At 39.3% G+C, this 16,979-nt stretch overlaps 1 protein-coding gene and 1 long non-coding RNA gene across 3 annotated transcripts in view; one reads left to right on the top strand and one right to left on the bottom strand.

The window, feature by feature from the left end:
• arhgef10 (Rho guanine nucleotide exchange factor (GEF) 10) overlaps nucleotides 1–16,370 on the top strand; it is a 47,521-nt gene extending 31,151 nt beyond the window's left edge. For both annotated transcript variants that reach the window (XM_026300955.1, XM_026300947.1), the window contains 9 exons: nucleotides 207–328; nucleotides 1,276–1,362; nucleotides 2,114–2,340; nucleotides 2,806–2,963; nucleotides 6,146–6,288; nucleotides 8,179–8,353; nucleotides 14,395–14,517; nucleotides 15,016–15,537; nucleotides 15,631–16,370. In XM_026300955.1, coding sequence (XP_026156740.1) covers nucleotides 207–328; nucleotides 1,276–1,362; nucleotides 2,114–2,340; nucleotides 2,806–2,963; nucleotides 6,146–6,288; nucleotides 8,179–8,353; nucleotides 14,395–14,517; nucleotides 15,016–15,521 — 1,541 coding nt within the window. In that variant the 3' untranslated portion in view covers nucleotides 15,522–15,537; nucleotides 15,631–16,370. The remainder of the gene's footprint in view (nucleotides 1–206; nucleotides 329–1,275; nucleotides 1,363–2,113; nucleotides 2,341–2,805; nucleotides 2,964–6,145; nucleotides 6,289–8,178; nucleotides 8,354–14,394; nucleotides 14,518–15,015; nucleotides 15,538–15,630) is intronic.
• Nucleotides 12,273–15,132, bottom strand: LOC113126810 (uncharacterized). Its single transcript, XR_003295340.1, has 3 exons — nucleotides 14,996–15,132; nucleotides 14,361–14,523; nucleotides 12,273–12,464 (listed from the first exon to the last, which is right to left on the bottom strand). It is a non-coding gene; the product is annotated as an uncharacterized LOC113126810 (long non-coding RNA).
• Nucleotides 16,371–16,979: the final 609 nt, after the last annotated feature.

Raw genomic sequence — 16,979 nt, 5'->3', positions numbered from 1 at the left:
GGTATAGATGATGGATGGATGGATATATATATATATATATGGCCAAATCTCATGAAAAAAATTAAAGCTCTACCAAAATATGTTTGAAACCTAATACAAGTGAGATCATTGTTCTTGTTTTGCAATATGAAAACGGATAAATTCTGGTTTAAAAGCACGTAATGATGTATGTAATTGATTCAAGTGCTTTTGTGTGTTTATACCAGAGGAGGACAACCTGCAGGGCTGGTTCTTTGCAGAGGACGATGGGAATCAGATCAAAAAGCAGAAACATCCTCTCTTGCTTCGACAAATGCCTGTGGTCATGTCAAAACTGCAGGAGTTCAAGGTGAAATCATTTCCTTTCCTCTAGGCAAAGTCTTTTACCCTCAGTTGGTTGAGTTTGGTGCAGAGGTTTATGTACACACTTAGATTTTTTAGCATTCAAAAGTGGGTTCAGTCCTGTGTCCATATGGTCCTTTGTGCTTGTAGGTGCATTCGAGTTTGGAAATAATGATATACTAGCAGCAGAAACAAAGGTTATCATAAATGTTGTCTTAAATCATCTAAGTGTGCCATTGTGTGTGTGCATTTTCTACTCCTCCCTGTTGTGATTACAACACTTCTATAGGATTAGTCAAATACTAACACTGACTGACTAAGTGGGCCAAAAAACTAGGGCATTTCTTCACATGGCAGCAGCTCAGTTGGTTAGAGCCTGGTGCTAATAATGCCAAGGGTGTGAGTTTGATTGCCATATAGGCCAGAGGGTTTTGAAGAGCATTTTTTGTCCACATAATAACACTGACATAGAACCAACTTAGCTTATTTGTTGTGGCTAGGCCCATTATATGCCATATCATTTGTGGAAGTAAGTCCTATGGTGCTATGTAAATGTGTATCCAGCAGTGACTGACCAACTGGGGCAAATAATTGCTGATGTTGGTGTGTGTGGGGCCAGTTATCTGAGTTGGTTAGTGTGTGGTGCCAATAATAGAAATGTCACAGCTTTTAAGATTATTACATTTTGTTAGACCTCAAAAGGTCAAAGTCATTCCATCTGATAAAGTAGAAATATGCTGTCAAAAAAGCACACGGCCAGTTTGGTAATTTAAGAATACTTCAATGTACTTGAACCCCAAATCTTTTAAGTTTTTACCTTAACACTAACTGGACACCTCTAACACCTGTTTTATTTACTTTGTGCATTCACACAAGATAACTAGTACTAGTAATAAGTACTCATCTCAACTATTTCTTTATCACCTTATTTTGTGTCATCCTGTTCTGTGGCAGGTGGAATGTGCTGTTCATAACCCAGAGCCCCACATCAACACAGAGAGCACAGCAGACTCTCCTGCCATGGGCCATGGATGTGTCTGGGTGAGCCATTTTTTGTACCAATATGATAGATTGTTTTAACATTTACACAAGGTTTATACTGGCTACCTACAATAATGTGGGCCATTTCCACCAACAGCAAGAAATAAATTGGGAGTTTGGGAGGAACATATCAATGGGCCACAGTGCTGAACTAGAAGATTTAGTAGTGTTTTGAGTGTGTCTTTGCTGGCGAATGGTCTTCTGTGTTCTTCAGCTGCTACCACAATTTAAGCTTAAACACTTTAATAATAAGTTATTGCTTCAGCAATAAAGGTATGCTCAAAATAAAAACTGTTAAAATATGATGATAATTACTGCAGTGTTTTTGACCAATGAGGAAACCCTTGGATGTATTAAAGATATAAACACCACTCTATCTGATTATTGTAATAGTGAGGCAATATATAAACTGTTGCTGAAAAATATTAAACTGGAGAAGGTTTTTTTAGGTATTGGCAGTATGTCTTAGGAGCTAAAATATAGTCTCATAATTTAAGGTTAAAATTAAAAAGAAAATTCAGTTTACAGATTAAATTGACCTACAGCACTATGACTTTATTTTGATTTGCAGTTGCTAATCTAATTAAGCTTTGCTCTTTAGAAAGACTTGCTTTGGAAATACTTTCTTCCTTCTCACATGTTCTGCTTCAAACTGGACTAATTTATAATTAATTTATATATTAATAACAACAGATCAACAAGAATAATCATTCTTTAAACATTGTGGATTCCTGTCTTTATAACTGTTTAGGTTGCAAGTTGCACCAACCAGATGGCCCAGATAGCCATAGTGGCCATGCAGAGCTCCAGCCCTAAGGTGACTGAGTGTTTCAATGTAGAATCCCGTATCCTCTGCATGAGCTATGTCCCAGCTGAGCAACCACAGGAGGATGGAGAAAAGGTCTCCGAAAACAGCACCGCTCCTGAAGCAAAGGCCAGTGATACTCCCAGTGTCTGTCTGGGCATGGAGGAGGGCAGGTACAGATGGTTACTCACAGAGATCTCACAGAACTGTGTTTGCCATTTCTAATGTCTCCAAAAGAGCTGCAACTAATTAAAAACTCTCGTGTAAAATACACTTTTTGACAGTGTCTTAGGATTAAAGAATAAGAACTCCTTTTTATACATTTTTTTGAGTTTTTCTCCAGAGTTTGTCAAGTTGTCCAAAAGAATTCTAGTAATGGTCTGCAAATAAAGTAAAATTTTGCAAAACAGTGAGTAGACCAGTAATCCATTCAATTTATAAATTACTCACATAAAAATCCATGCATGCATCTTGAAAATGTTTTAGGTTCCTTTGTCTTTGTAAAGTCATCACACACTTGCAGATGTCTTACTAAACAGCAAATCAATGAATCAATACACCACCAACCAAAATCATCAATGATCAAATAGCCATCTTTTATAAGTTCACTTCTAATTTTTATTTCTTGCTCTGTTTAGCATCATTGTGTATAAGAGCAGCCAGCGGTCCAAGAAAGTACGTCTGCAGCATTTCTTCACCCCAGACAAATCCACTGTCACCAGCCTCGTCTATAAGAAACATTGCCTGTACACCGGCCTGGTCAGCGGCTCTGTGGCGATCTACTCTAGATCACAAGGTGTGTGTGTGTGGAGGGGATGCACTTGTGTATGTCTCATGTTTTATTCTCAGAATTTTGCCTTTGTAATGTTTGTTGATACTCTTGAAAAGCCATAATCAAGGAAATTAGGAGTTTAAATCATTGTTATTGTGTAAAACAGAGATGCATTTTTTGAGTTGATTAGATTCCATTAAGTGTGTAGGCTTGAATTGTTTACTTAGCTCTGAATTCTGAAACTTTTAAACACAATTGGCTGTGTACATGAATAGGAGCACCATTGGATTTAGTGATTTTTAACAATTCTTCTGGTACTATTTACCATTAGCAACTAACAATGTGTCTGGTGATTTTCTATAGACTATAGACAGAAAATTTCATGCTGACGAATGTGGTGCTAAATTGAGTTGTCAGCTCTGAATGCAAAGGGGTTATTCTGTGTAGAAGATGCTCAGAGATGTTGTTTCATGGCTCCAACTGCTGTTTTTCTTCTTCTCTTGAGTCACTGGGTTGCCATTGGCAGATATAAATCAGATTTTCACTGTGTAGTTAAGGGTCAGAGGTCTCTTCTGCTCTGTGTTGAGGTTCTGTTTTCATTTGCTTGGTTGTCTGGGAGAAGCCAATCTGTTAGCAGTGACCTATTTAATGTCTTACCTCTCGTGCACAGACACAGTAGAGAGCTGAACTCTTCCCACAGTCTTTCACATTCTGTTTTGTTCCATCTCTCATTGGCTTTCATAGCAGTGCAAACACAGGGTGTCAGACACTCTCCATTTATTTCTGTTTTTCTGTCTTCAGCCGCTTTTTCACTGTCAAATAGTGTTAGTAAAGATAAGTACATATTTTGGCATATGGGTATTACTAGAGGTATGTTTTAAATAATCTTAGACTCACATATGAATTGTTCCCCATGCCAAATAAGATTTCCAAAATCTCTGAGAAATCACTCGTGTCTTTAAATAATTTCTAGTTTTGTTGTTCTGTTAAGCTGTTTGGCTTGAGTGTTCAAGAGAGGGAGACAGAGACAGAAACAGAGAGAGAAAGAATATGGATGACAAACTGAGGGCAAAAAATCAGGAGGAAATCTACTCTTGCTCCGACCACAGTTAAGCTAGTTTGCTAGTAAGGATGCATACACTCCATGCTGCATTACTCCTTGTTTTGATGCACACGTCTTTGCCTCCACATGCAAATTATTAGACAGTGTTTGCAAGTGTTGGATTTTGCTGTAACTGAATGTTCCAGGAGTTTCAGTGGCAGCTTTTCATCATTCATCACCACTGGTGTGTAAAATGAATTCAGAGAAAGAACTCAAAAGCTCTGTGACTGGAACATGATGCTTGATGCTGAAATGATGAATCATCCTGCACATTTTGGTAGGGAAACTGTACCCTGCATCGCAGTTGTAATGCTGCTCAAGTACAATGTCACAGTGACTGGCTCTGCCTGTACTCCATTAGCATTTAAAGCAGACCCAGGGTTTACATTGGACAGAATGCAAGCTGACCTAGCAGAAGTGTTCAGCTTATATCCTTTGATGTTGAACTGTCAGCTGATCAAAGGGGACCCTCACAGTGAATACTGAGGAGCTATGAAAAACAACTGAACAGACTGCAATGTGGCTTTGTCTTTAAAGCCTTCAGTGCTGAGTTATCCTGCATGGAAATGTTGATGCAGTGTGTCTGATGCTGGCCAGTCGGCCTCATTCTGCCATACTTGCTATTTCCTTTGTGACTGTGTGAGAGATGGAGAAAGAGGGAGGCAATGATTCGGCAAAGGTCACACGTCATAGACAGACAGTCAGAACATAAACTCTGTCCTGTCATTCTGTTTCATGCATCTATTTTGTTGTTGTAATTGTTTGTTGTGGAGTTGTCAAAGTAAGAAAAATGATTTGTTTGTTTAATCAGCTTCACTGTCTGGTATATGCACTTCAGTTTACACATGTACATGCAGCCACCACAATGAAAAGTTTGTTGCAGTTGACACTGACATGAAGGAATGCTACAGTTAAAGAAGAAACGAGAGATGTGGGCAGACTTGCTTCACTAGAGAGGAATTACATAAGGCTGCAACTTGGCACTCCTGTCAGTTTTTCTTTTCCTCCACTGCTGTTTTCCTTTCTATTTTTTTTTTTTTTTTTTTGGTCAGCCACTATCACCTACTCAGTATGATTATTATGATAATATACACAGGGCATTGCTGGAAAGCTAATCCTACCTAGTTCCTTTAGTGGGAGATTACCCTCACTTCCCCAGTCATTACTGTACCTCTGAAAGAACAGCTCTCCCTGCACGGCACCTCTCTCTTCAATAGCTGCTTTTGTGCCTCTCTTGAACACACATGATTGGTGAGGCCTCATTCACTTCCTGGCCTAAATTAGGTAGGGGAATGTGGTATCTGGAGGAAATGAGCTTCATATTTAACACAGGTCCTTTTAGCTAAAAAGGCAAATAAGTAAAAGAGGATATTTTTACTGATGCATCCAATCTTTTTCAAATATAGAACATTGTTCTGACCAAAAAAAAAAAAAAAAATGTACTTTATCTTGTATTATCTTTTTGGCCATTCTGTTCTTCACAAGGGTTGTTGTAATGTTATGTGTTGATATTTATAACATCGCTGCATGGGGTGTTTCATTGCATTAGAGCTGGCACTGTAGGTGCCCAGGCACATGTAACAGAGTGTGTAGGAGGTGTGTGTGGGATTGAGCTCAGCTCTGACTAATGCCTCACAGCCCATCTATATTCATAGCGAAGGCTGTGAAAGCCATCAATGGCCACTCTACTATAAAATTATAAATGCCTATGACCTTTACAGATGACATTTATGAAGTCAGAGTGACTATTACCGTATTGTTGATGTACAGTATAAAGTCATTCTTCTTAAACTATTGCATGAAAAATTGATAGAGGTTGATATTGCGGAGAAGAATGGAATAGCCTAATACTAATAAAGGAATTGTACAGTACTGGATTATTAGGTTTGACGTATCTTCTGTTTCATCCTTCCATCCATTATTCCTTCTTCTGCTTCTGCTTATTCCTTCTTCTGTTTCATCACATACATTTTACATTTATTCATACGTTTATTTTGCTGGATTTTTGGTCCTAACTGAATGTTGTTACATAAAAAACAATGCAGTTTTATTTTACAAAATGCCATATGAAAAAATTATCCACCAATAATATTTGTTCTGACAGATGGTTTATGGAGCAATGATAAGCCAAAAGTGCTAAAGCTGGGAGTCCTCCCAGTCAAGGCAATGTTGGCTGTGGAAGAGCACCTCTGGGCATCATCCGGTGGACATGTCTTCATCATCAGCACCCACACACATTCTGTGGAGGTATGTAACTTAGCTCCAGTACTGTTTGGCTACTGTTACATGCCCTAATCGTAAACAGAGGAGTTTAGCAGATCATTGTGTGTCTGTGGTGTAAATAATCCTTAATAGATGCCTTCTTTGCTGTGTATCTCTTCCAATTTGTCTGTGTAAAATTATACAGGAAACAAGCTCTAGTGAAAAATATGATGTTTATCATCCTCATACCTGTATGTCAGGTGTCTGGGAAAATGTGTGGTTTTATAAAGAATGAGTCAGACCAGGAAAAGAAGAAACAAAAATGTAGTTGGGAGAGGCTGATAGTTGTGTTTACACAAAGGTAAGAGACATGGGATTATGATTTACTTTAAAAGGTGGGAATCAAAGAAGGAGCATTTGAAACAGAACTAATCTGTGATATATCCTTACATCCATCCATTATCTATACCCGCTTATTCTTAACCAGGGTCACAGAGATCTGCTGGAGCCTATCCCAGCTCTCTTTGGGTGAAAGGCAGGGGTACACCCTGGACAGGTCACCAGTCCATCTGTGATATATGTCAGTCTTTACTTACATTTCTGAAGAAGGAGCAAATGTAGGTCATCTAGAAGATGAGAGTGCCCAATTACTATTTTGCAGTACTTTCTCATTCCATAACCTGGAATATGGATAGTATATTCCCTCTGTGTCTGCTCTGGCCTGGTTTAGGGAATGAAAGCACCTGCCATGGGTCCAGGAATAGTAACGTTTCTCTGACATGCCCTCACTCATAATCTGTTTAGCTTCATTAAGCTCATTATGTTGGACCACCTGCCTGTCTTGGTCTCTTTCCCTCACTCAGGACTTAGAGTAAATTTGCAGTGTTGTGACTGTAAGTCAGTCATCTGAGACAGACATCGAGAAATAGTGTTATAGATACAAAAAAATGGGAAAGTTTAAAAGTAGATAAATATTAATCACAAGGGTTTACACTTTCAAAAAGAAAAGCTTATTGCATTCACATTTTATCTGAACCTTGTATTGAGGCACTTCTGAATGGACTTGGCCAAATATAAGTCCACCCACACAGGAAGTAATATGCGTTGATCTTGTACCCTAATTATTCATCTCCCTGCACAGAGAATTTAAAATCGCAATTTGCAGCTGCATTTGTTCAAATTAATGAATGATGCTAATAGTTAAGACCAAGGATTTATAAAGTCCATGTAATGGAATAAACTTTTTTTGTGCATTTGACTCAAAAAATGTAACCATGTATCCTGTTCAGTGTTTCTTGTTGTGGAAATGTGATTCTTCAAAAGGAAATAATCAGAGGGTCCCAGATATAACAACTACTGACAATGCATGGGCTGCAGCAGTCTAAACAGCCTCAGACAGACTTACACTGGGTTGACTGGTGTTTTCAAGCATTTCAAATTGTGTTTTTCCAGTTTGAACTCATACACAGCCTACATGAGCTAGCCCATAATTTAGCCTGGGTTCGAAATGTAGCTAATGTGGTAGGATTGTATGCTGTTTTCAAACACTGTTGTATTCCCTTGCAGTGCTATTTTCTAATAAAATAATGTACAATATTACATTAAAATAATTTAAAAGGTATTTATGGTAATATAGCTGCTTAAATAAGATTTACTTATCTTAAAATAGAGATTCTGTTGGTCCTACATATTGTTATACTTACTGTCTTCATAAAATCTTAAAAATTCAAGATTTAAAGCATTATTTGTTTTTAGTGATGTTTTTTTCTGTTTTCAATGGTTTGATGTTTACTTATCCTGGAAATTTGGTCTTCTATTTTAGTCTAACTACAACTAAGAGTTTTTGTGACATCCGACATCCTCCCTCAGGGTGAACTTATTGTGAATATGCGCCAGATATGCCAAAGCCCTGTCACTCTGCTCTGTCTTCACCAGAGGCAGCTGGAGGCCCACCAGGAAGAGGGCATGGTGGTGTCCCACATGGTGGTGGCTGGGGTGGGCATTTGGATCGCCTTCAGCTCTGGTTCCACCCTCCGCCTTTTCCACACAGAGACCCTTGAGCATTTGCAGGACATTAACATTGCTACACCTGTCCACAACATACTTGCTGGTAAGACATAAGTTTTGCTCTTTGGTTGCCAAAATAGTGGTCAGTTTGTAAATCCAAAGGATATCTAACACCAAAACAGAAGGCTTGTAAATTGTGAGTGAAAGTTATCTTGGAACTAATCACACATTAGGCTACTGAGCCTAAGTATTAATCATTTGGAAAAAATCCCTTCTACAAGTGAACAGAAATGTGAATGTCAGTAACAGCCAAGTCTCTAAGCCCGATCCCCAAAATTTCATTCATGCATTTTCATCAAATTCCATCTCTAAAGAAACTAGAAGGACAGTTGGGAAGGTTTAAAATATTAAATAGAAACAAAAAATCAAAATAAAAAATGTTCATATAGTCCTCACTGCCTGCATGTGGCGCTGATGTCAAAACTCCAGCAGCTGCTACTTTGGCTTGCCTGCAGGAGACGACATTTACATGCCTGCATCTGCCTATTTAAACTGCAGATGTTGTTGCTTTTCTTTCCCGTAGATTCCTTTTGAATGTTTAATGGGGTATTCTGTCCAATAAATAAAAAAAAAACACTGTACTGTAGTATACTGAGGTTTTTGTTGTAGAAGCCCTTGGTCTGTGTACAGTCCTGTGGTTTAAGATTCAGCTATGGTGATACTGCGGTTCTACCACTTTAACCACTCTTGCAGTTCTCTTTGCCGGCCCTTGTGTCACTCAGTAACGTGATCTGTATGTCTGATTGAAGCTGAAACCTTTTAGTGACTGTCAAAATGTCTATCAAGGAGCAGCAAAGCATAATTGTTGTCTCTTGTGATATCTGATCTTGTGATAATCTTGTCAAATATACATGTCAAATGAGCCCTACATTTGTGAACTGTGATGCACGTCCTACAGCCTCACGTTGTGAAAGTGCTGTTTTGGTTTTTTTTGTTTTTTTTATGCCTGTCAGTAATTAGCTGACATCATTGTAGGTGCTCATCCAGATAGCTCTTGTTATGGCAGGTCTGCAATGCTCTTGTCTTCTTTCAAAGGCTCCTTTAGTCTTAACAGTGAACACATGCAGTAGTGAACCTGTACGAAAGGTCCCCTCCAAATAAAATTTGATTAATGTATACTAAATCTATTATACACATTTTATAGTATATATTGGAGCTGAGCTACTACAGTAGTTGAGTTACTATTCAGCATAAAGCAACATCAGTGGTACCAAAGATTAATAGCTTGTTTTGAGATTATTGTACAAAGGAATTCATCACTTAAAAAGTACACATAGCAGCTTCTCCACAGATGAGTAATCTCAGTTGATCAGACTGTTACACTGGCACAAAATATTAAGTGTAATGACGTGACCTAGTCTAATAAAACCAGCTTCATCAACATTGCAAGATACCACTAGGGTAAGTAAGAGAGATGAAAACAAATCTTGTTCTTTATCATTTTGGTTGCCAAAATTGACTAAACACTGTATGACTATGTGAGTATTTCCCTTTAACAAACCTACAGTATTATTGCATTACATGCAAGACCTGTAATTCTTATGAGAACAGAGGATTGTCTCTGCTTTGAATGGCAATTTACTTTACTTACTTCATTCCACCATAAGGGCTCACTTTTGATCTCTGATTGTGCAAGGAATGGCAGATGGCCAAATGAGTCACAGCTTACAGACAATTTGAATCCAGATGGATTTTATTGTGGAGAGCAAGTATTTCTTTTAAAGGCTCGGAAGAATTCAGCACTTAAAGCCATAATATAAATGTACAGTATGTGACACACAGTAAATGTCCAAAACCAAGGAGTGTATTGCATCACATCATAATACTGCTTTCAGTTCCTGCTTGTGCCCTTTAGCTGTGACACTGGTTTTGTTACTGTGGCAGTTGTTGTCATCACACTAGAGTTTTAAAACAAATATTGTCTGTGACTTTCAGATAAAATCATCTGATTAGTGTTAGTGTGACAACCTTCCCAGGGTGAAGTCATCATAACACCCTGTAGTATTGGATTGTAATCTACTGTGGTTACATCAACTTGAGCCCAAAACACAGCCTAAAAGGAGAATTGTAGTTATTTTATTTATTAATTTATTGAGCGGGGATTGCTTCTGTCGGTCTGAAGTTGTGGTTTGCAGAGCCCAGTTACTTCTGCTTCTCTTTTTCTTCCATGCTGAGTAATGCAAACAATTTTGGTTTGGCATGCATTTTCTGAAGCATTCTTAGCAATGTTTTTTGACAATGGATGCTCTGCCTCTGAAGCTCTTGAAGCTGGGTCAAATTGTGTTTTTATACTTACTTATATGGTTTTGAAAGGTTTTGATCTATGTTTTGTGTCGACAGCTGTGGTATAATCTATATGTAGTGGTCTGCAGTTAATGACTAGCCTGTAGTGTTCTGTGCTATATCATTCTTAGTATCATCAGCGGAACTGTTTTTAGCTCCAGCTCAGCCTGTATTGCGGGCTTTAGATGGATTTCTTTTGTGGCACATCATTTTAGCTATAGAATTACCAAAGGAGGTGTGTGGAAGTTGTGTAAAATCAGCCCCTTCTCACTCTTAAAGGAGCATTTGCTGTAATAATCTCTTCTGAAGTTAAATTTGATGTGAAAGTTTTAACTTAGCTGTTGGAGCACTTATGAAGACAGAATTCAGTGCTGTGATTGTGTACTACAACAAAGAACTATCCACACACAGCTTTTTGTATCCATGGCTACAAGTTATTTACTGTGACACAATCAATGAAATGCTTTTCTGTTTCTGGCTGTAGAGATAACAGATTTATGGACAGTCCTGGCAGCACTGAATTTACAAACCTAAGTTTCCTTGAGGAAATCCCTAATTGCAAGCAAAAATGTAAGCGATGACCAAATGCTTGGACTGTCCACATTCTCCTGAAATTGCTGATGAGAATTAGAAGTGGAAGGCCTCTGTGTCAGACAGATGCAAATGATAAAAACAACCTGCTATAGGACCTCATTGCCTATTTTGGTTAATAGGATCCATGCAGCCGCAGAGGAAACTAGTTATGGGACAGACCACCATACATGGATGCTTTTATCTTCTGGGCCTTGCCATTAAGAGTAGACTTCCTCTGATAGCAGCTTAGAGTCCATAGACTGTAGTCAGCATAGAAATCTAAATCTTTTCGTTTGAATCTAGTTTAAGATACCAAGTTTGTGTGGTTGTGTGGATGAATATATTAATGAAGTTGCAGCAATGAATCCACCTGTCTGCTACAGTTTTTGCAATCTCTTTTGAACTGTAATTTTCCAGAGTGGCATTTATTACCACTGGCTGCTGCTGTGGAACCAAATGAGACCAAAAAATGTGCTGTTTCTGCACAAACTCTGATGTGATAGGAACTGCCAGCCAAACAGTTTGGACAAGAGAGACTGTCTGCAATCGATGTGTTAGAGGCAGATAAAAGTCATATCAGAAGACAACATGAAATTACATTATTTTGACATATGATTCTCAAGGAAGTCCACATAATTATATAGGAATATTGCATTTGAGGCCTTAATGCAAATTTGGCTTGCCTGCAGAACATGCATGCAGCTCAGGGTTGATCCTGTGAACAACATCACCACAAGAAAAACGAACATGTGGTGTTGCTTTCAGTGGGAATTCTTTCATGGGTGGCACAGTGTTAAATGCAAGAAGTACTTTAGGTGGAGTTGTTCTCATGTTCAAGCATGTTGGAGCAGTTTAGTTAACTCCCTTCTTTGCAGCCTGGAGTTCCTTATCCCGGCACTAAGCAGACAGTGGGTTAATATGTTGTAATAACCATAATTATCACTGTAACTCAGTTAATGTTTATTAAAGAATCCTGTGCAGATCATGTTTTACAGTAATTTAGTGGGTTAACTGGATGATAATTCCCACATTGTGTAGCTAAAACAAACCACTTTGTCTTTATAATCTCAAAAAAAAAAAACACACACACACAGTCGCATAACAGGTCTTCTTACTCCCTGGATTAATTTTATTGAAACTCTATGTGACCATAGTAGGTAAAAAGTCAGTGACACTTCATCAAAGCAGACTGTTGCATTACAGTCTCCTATAGGATGGTGGCCGGCTGACTGCTGTGTTGAGGGTCTTGTCTGCTTTTGTCTGCTGCTCTGTGACCTGAATAAGCAGCCATGCGTGATCTAAGGGGAGACAAAAATCAGGGGGGTCAGTAAATAACACCTCCAGCTTTTCTTTGTTTGTACAGCACCACTGTTGCACACCGCCCAACATGGAGATACAGTTATGGCATAGACAGGACAGGAGTGGGTGCTGTGAACAACATCCAGTTAAAATTTGTTAGAATCCGAGCTTCTCCCTGGAATTGAGACACTGGGAAGGAAATGAAAAGATGATTAGTTATTTTAACCATATTAGCAGCAGCACTCTGTGTATAGCAGTGTTCTTCAGTCAACTGTTTCGTACATTAATTTTGCCCTCAGAATCAATCATCCATCTGAAATGGTTACCGTCTATAGGCCTACTGTACTAGTTCACTGAAATACAACTCTCTAAACCATGTGTCAGTAATTGGTAGAATTTTAAATTTAAAATGTGAATGTGAATTTATGACTCACTATATGTTCATTAGCAGCACTAATTTAAATTGAGCATATAACCTCCAGCCATAGAGACTGAAACCATCATTATTTGCATTGTGCTGACCTGAGATATTTCTAGAAGGGTTGAATTGTGGGCATAGTATATGATTGTAATGTTTGAGATTTGCTCCTCCCTCCTGCTGCTGGTTGTCAGGACTAAGTGCAGATCAAAGTGGTCCTCTGCTGTAGGATCAGGTCCAGGCTGTGTTGATGTTCACTCTAGGTTTATTTTAGTTCACCCTCTGGGTGGGGATCTCCAAATATTATGAAAGGAGGAAGTTGAGCAAGGCCCCCCAACCAGCAGTCTCTGTGTTTCTGCTAACTCTGGGCCATCATTAGAAGCACATGTGGGCAAGGCACAGGGCCCTGTCTTCCACAGTACCTGCCTCCCTGTCTGGCAGGATTCCTGGAAGTGGGCGGGATAGTGTGTGTGTGTGCGTGTGCGTGCGTGCGTGCGTGTGCGTGTGTGTGTGTGTGTGGTGTGCGTGCACAGATGAGGGGTCATCTCTAGTGAGGGGGTCAGGGAGGGAGACTGGCAGTAATTTTTCCTAAAGCCCAAGAGGATTACTTTGAGGGAGGAAATTCAAGTCAAGCTGTTACAGCAGTAATGACTCATGACAGTCTCGCCTCCCACATAGCAGGACTGAAAAGACTGTTTTGCAAAGCCCAGATTCCTATTACAATCATAAAAAGTGATGATAAAAATGTTGGACTAGATGTCATTAGTTGCAAAGTCTATACCTGACAAAGCTCTGGGTGGTGGATGTTCCCATAATAAATCGGCTAACACATACTGTCTTTAAGACTGACATTATTGCTGTCCTCACTGAAAGGGGCTCTAAAGTTCACTATTGTGGCTTTTATAGTCCAATGTGGCATCATAGTGATTTTTTTCTAACCAGCAGGGAAAGAAAAAGGTCAGGTCAGATTGTCCTGTTGTAACTACCACAAGTTTGCTGAATAGAGGCACAGCTCCTTGCTTAATTACAGCATTACGCTTCGCTCATTCTGTTACATAACCCTTTTGTGTTTGTTTGTTTGACTCATAATGCTGTGTTTTTCCGTGTTCAGACAGTTTTAAAGAACTGCTTTTTTTCCAGGCTCCTCTTTACGTTGCCCTGGAGACAAATAACCATTGAGCATCATTGCTGCAAAAATGCCAGTACTTAGTAAAAAGATACACCTCCCTCCCACGCACCACACTGTATTCAAGTCTGGTGAAGTGGCCCGTTAACTATGCACGTTTCTCATTTTCCAGGAGACACAAGTGTGCATGAGCACTATGCATCTGTGTGAGGTCCATCTGTTCACGCCTGTCACTGTAAATTATTCAAGGACATCATCTGTGCCAAGAAATATTCACTGTCTGTTTCTCTACATTTTAACAAAATATCAATGGGTTTACTTTAAACAGAGATTTGATTTATTTAAACCTACTGTATGCTTTGTGTTTTTCTTTCTTGCTTCATAGGGAATCAGAGAGTATCAGTGAGCAGTCTGCTGGTCTGTCATGGTCTCCTTCTGGTAGGGACCAACCTGGGGGTGACTGTGGCCCTGTCTGTCCCCAGACTGCAAGGGATCCCCAAGGTCACAGGTAACACTAAGATATCATGCAAAGATTCAGATTCCGCCCATCAACTTGTCTTTTTTCAGACAACTCAAAGGTGTTTAAACAGAAAAGCCTCACGTTTTAGAAGCAGGAACCAAATATTTAGAATTTTTACTGAGAAAATACAAGCCATTACATTTTTTCAGAATCTCAGCAATAACCTGATCAATCAACAAGGTCATGTAATGAGTTTTAGAGGAGAGCTGTACTGCAGTTTGTAGTCAAAAGTCACTTGCTGTTAAGATTGCTGTGACTTTTTTGGTTTTCTTATCACTTAGAAGTTCAGCAGTGTTTACTTTGCCTTGGAGATGTACTAACATTGTCCTTAGGGAAGGTGAAAATGTGTGATTGTTTGCAAAAAAATGTGGCAAGACAGATATTTATAAAATTGCAGGTTATTGATTTCTATTCTGATGTGTATACTAATGTGAAAGTGTGTGAAACAACCCGTATGACTACTTACATGGCTGTACCTGTTGTCAGGTCGGGGTATGGTGTCTTTGCACGCTCACAGCGGTCCAGTCAAGTTCCTCACTGCAGCTGCTGCAGTGTGCAACCGACCCTCTGGCCTGCCATCCTCCACCCCTCCCACCTCAGTCCATCCAACAGAGGCAGGGGATGTGGAGAACACACAGCCTCCCTCAGATTCAGCTTTGACTCCTCCTCAGGGGCGCGGTATATGGCTGGGAGAGGCGGGCTGTACCGCCATGGCTCTTCAAGACTCCTTGTCCTCTTCATCCTGCAGCTCCCTAGCTCCATCCCAGGGCTCCTTGGAGCATGGGCCCGAGGATGGGGCCCTTTATGACATGCTCCACAACCCTGCCCGAAACCAGAAGGACCGCTGCTCAAGCAAGGTGGACGTCAGCTCTCTGCTGGTAGTGTCTGGAGGTTTGGGTCACCGCAGGGTGAACAAAAAGACCAAACAGTCACGACATGAGGACACCACCTCTACTATCATGATCTGGCAGATCCCTTTACTCAACATGTGACAGCAACATCACATCGGTACGTTGGAAATAATATTTTACCAGTAGCAAATAAAAAGTGTGATTGCATGTTTATACAAGGATCTTACCTATATTCTCTGTCTCTTTCCAGGTTAAAACAGAAGGGGAGCTGTTTTTACACTTCATACAGTGTTTGGGATAAATCAAAACAAATACAAAAACTGCATCAAGAACACCACACTATTTCCATTATGTTCCTAGTCATGTTCCCTATCACAAAAACAAAGATCATGATGTTTGTTGGTGCAAACAGCACCGTACAGGACAGCCAGAGTATTAACTGTACTTGTTACAGATGTGCTTGTTTGAAGACACTGAAAGGTCTTTCATTTCACTCTGATCGTCGATGAGTGGTTCATTTTTCTGTAACATGGCTAATACATTCCATTACTTTCCTGTTTGTGCCATTGCACTTGACTGTATACACCTTCAGTATTTAAATCAGTGTTAAAAAGAAATGAGAATTCACAAATGACTTTGTCCTGTTTGAAAAGCATGTGAGGTAACCATGAGACTTTGAAACTGCTACCTAAAAGTTTTTGTGAGATCAGGATTCCTGTGGGCTTTGGCTAGACTTCAATCTTCTGTCAAGGCTAGAGTTGCAAATATAAAGCATGACAAGTCAGGATGACACATGTAGGAGTTTCGATTTTGCAGAAAGTGTTTATGGGAATCAGATTCTTTTACTAATGGATCAACTTGTCCGATGTGCCACCTCGTCTGTTAACAGAGAAAAGGAAAAAAAGGTGATAGCAATGATTGCATTACTTCTAGAAGGCCCGAATAGAATCCCTGGCTGGCCAGGTTTCTATTAATAAAGGAATAAAAGACTTGTTGTCACCAAAATCATTTTTTTCCCAAATGCATTTTTGTTTCTCATATACAGATATTTTTAAAAGATTTTAAAAAAACCTTCATACTTCTGTCACTTTTTTTATGTTATGTATATTAACAAATACATAAACATTGTTTATTGAGCAACAGTGTGTTTTCTGTGAGCTTATATTTAAATGATGCATGTAGCTCTGTGAGCTTTTAAAGCTGAATACACACTTATTTAAAATGATTTCCTACATCTGATGATTTTCTTAATACTCATCAGCTTTGAGGAAAATTTAACTTCTTGTTAAACAAATAATGGAAAGGAGCTGTTATTTTTTTTAATGGCATACAATATTTGACATGTAGTGCGAGTAGGAGATGAGAAAGAATAGTGTCAGTGTGCCTATTTTTCTTCACTCAAACTAACCTTATACTTCTATTTCGCTCCAACTGTGTGCAGCCATCACTACATGCAGGGACTAGCAATGTGCCTGAGGGGCCGCAGGAACTGAGCCTGATACAGCTCTTCCGGGCTTTCACTGCTCATTTCTCATAGTGCTAAGCAGAGAGGGTCAAGACATTTTTTCTCTTTAGACTCCCACGTCCACTGTTGCACAA

The sequence above is a fragment of the Mastacembelus armatus genome, chromosome 22 (assembly GCF_900324485.2).
Source record: "Mastacembelus armatus chromosome 22, fMasArm1.2, whole genome shotgun sequence".
NCBI lineage: Eukaryota > Metazoa > Chordata > Actinopteri > Synbranchiformes > Mastacembelidae > Mastacembelus > Mastacembelus armatus.
This window is presented reverse-complemented; position numbering and strand designations above follow the sequence as displayed.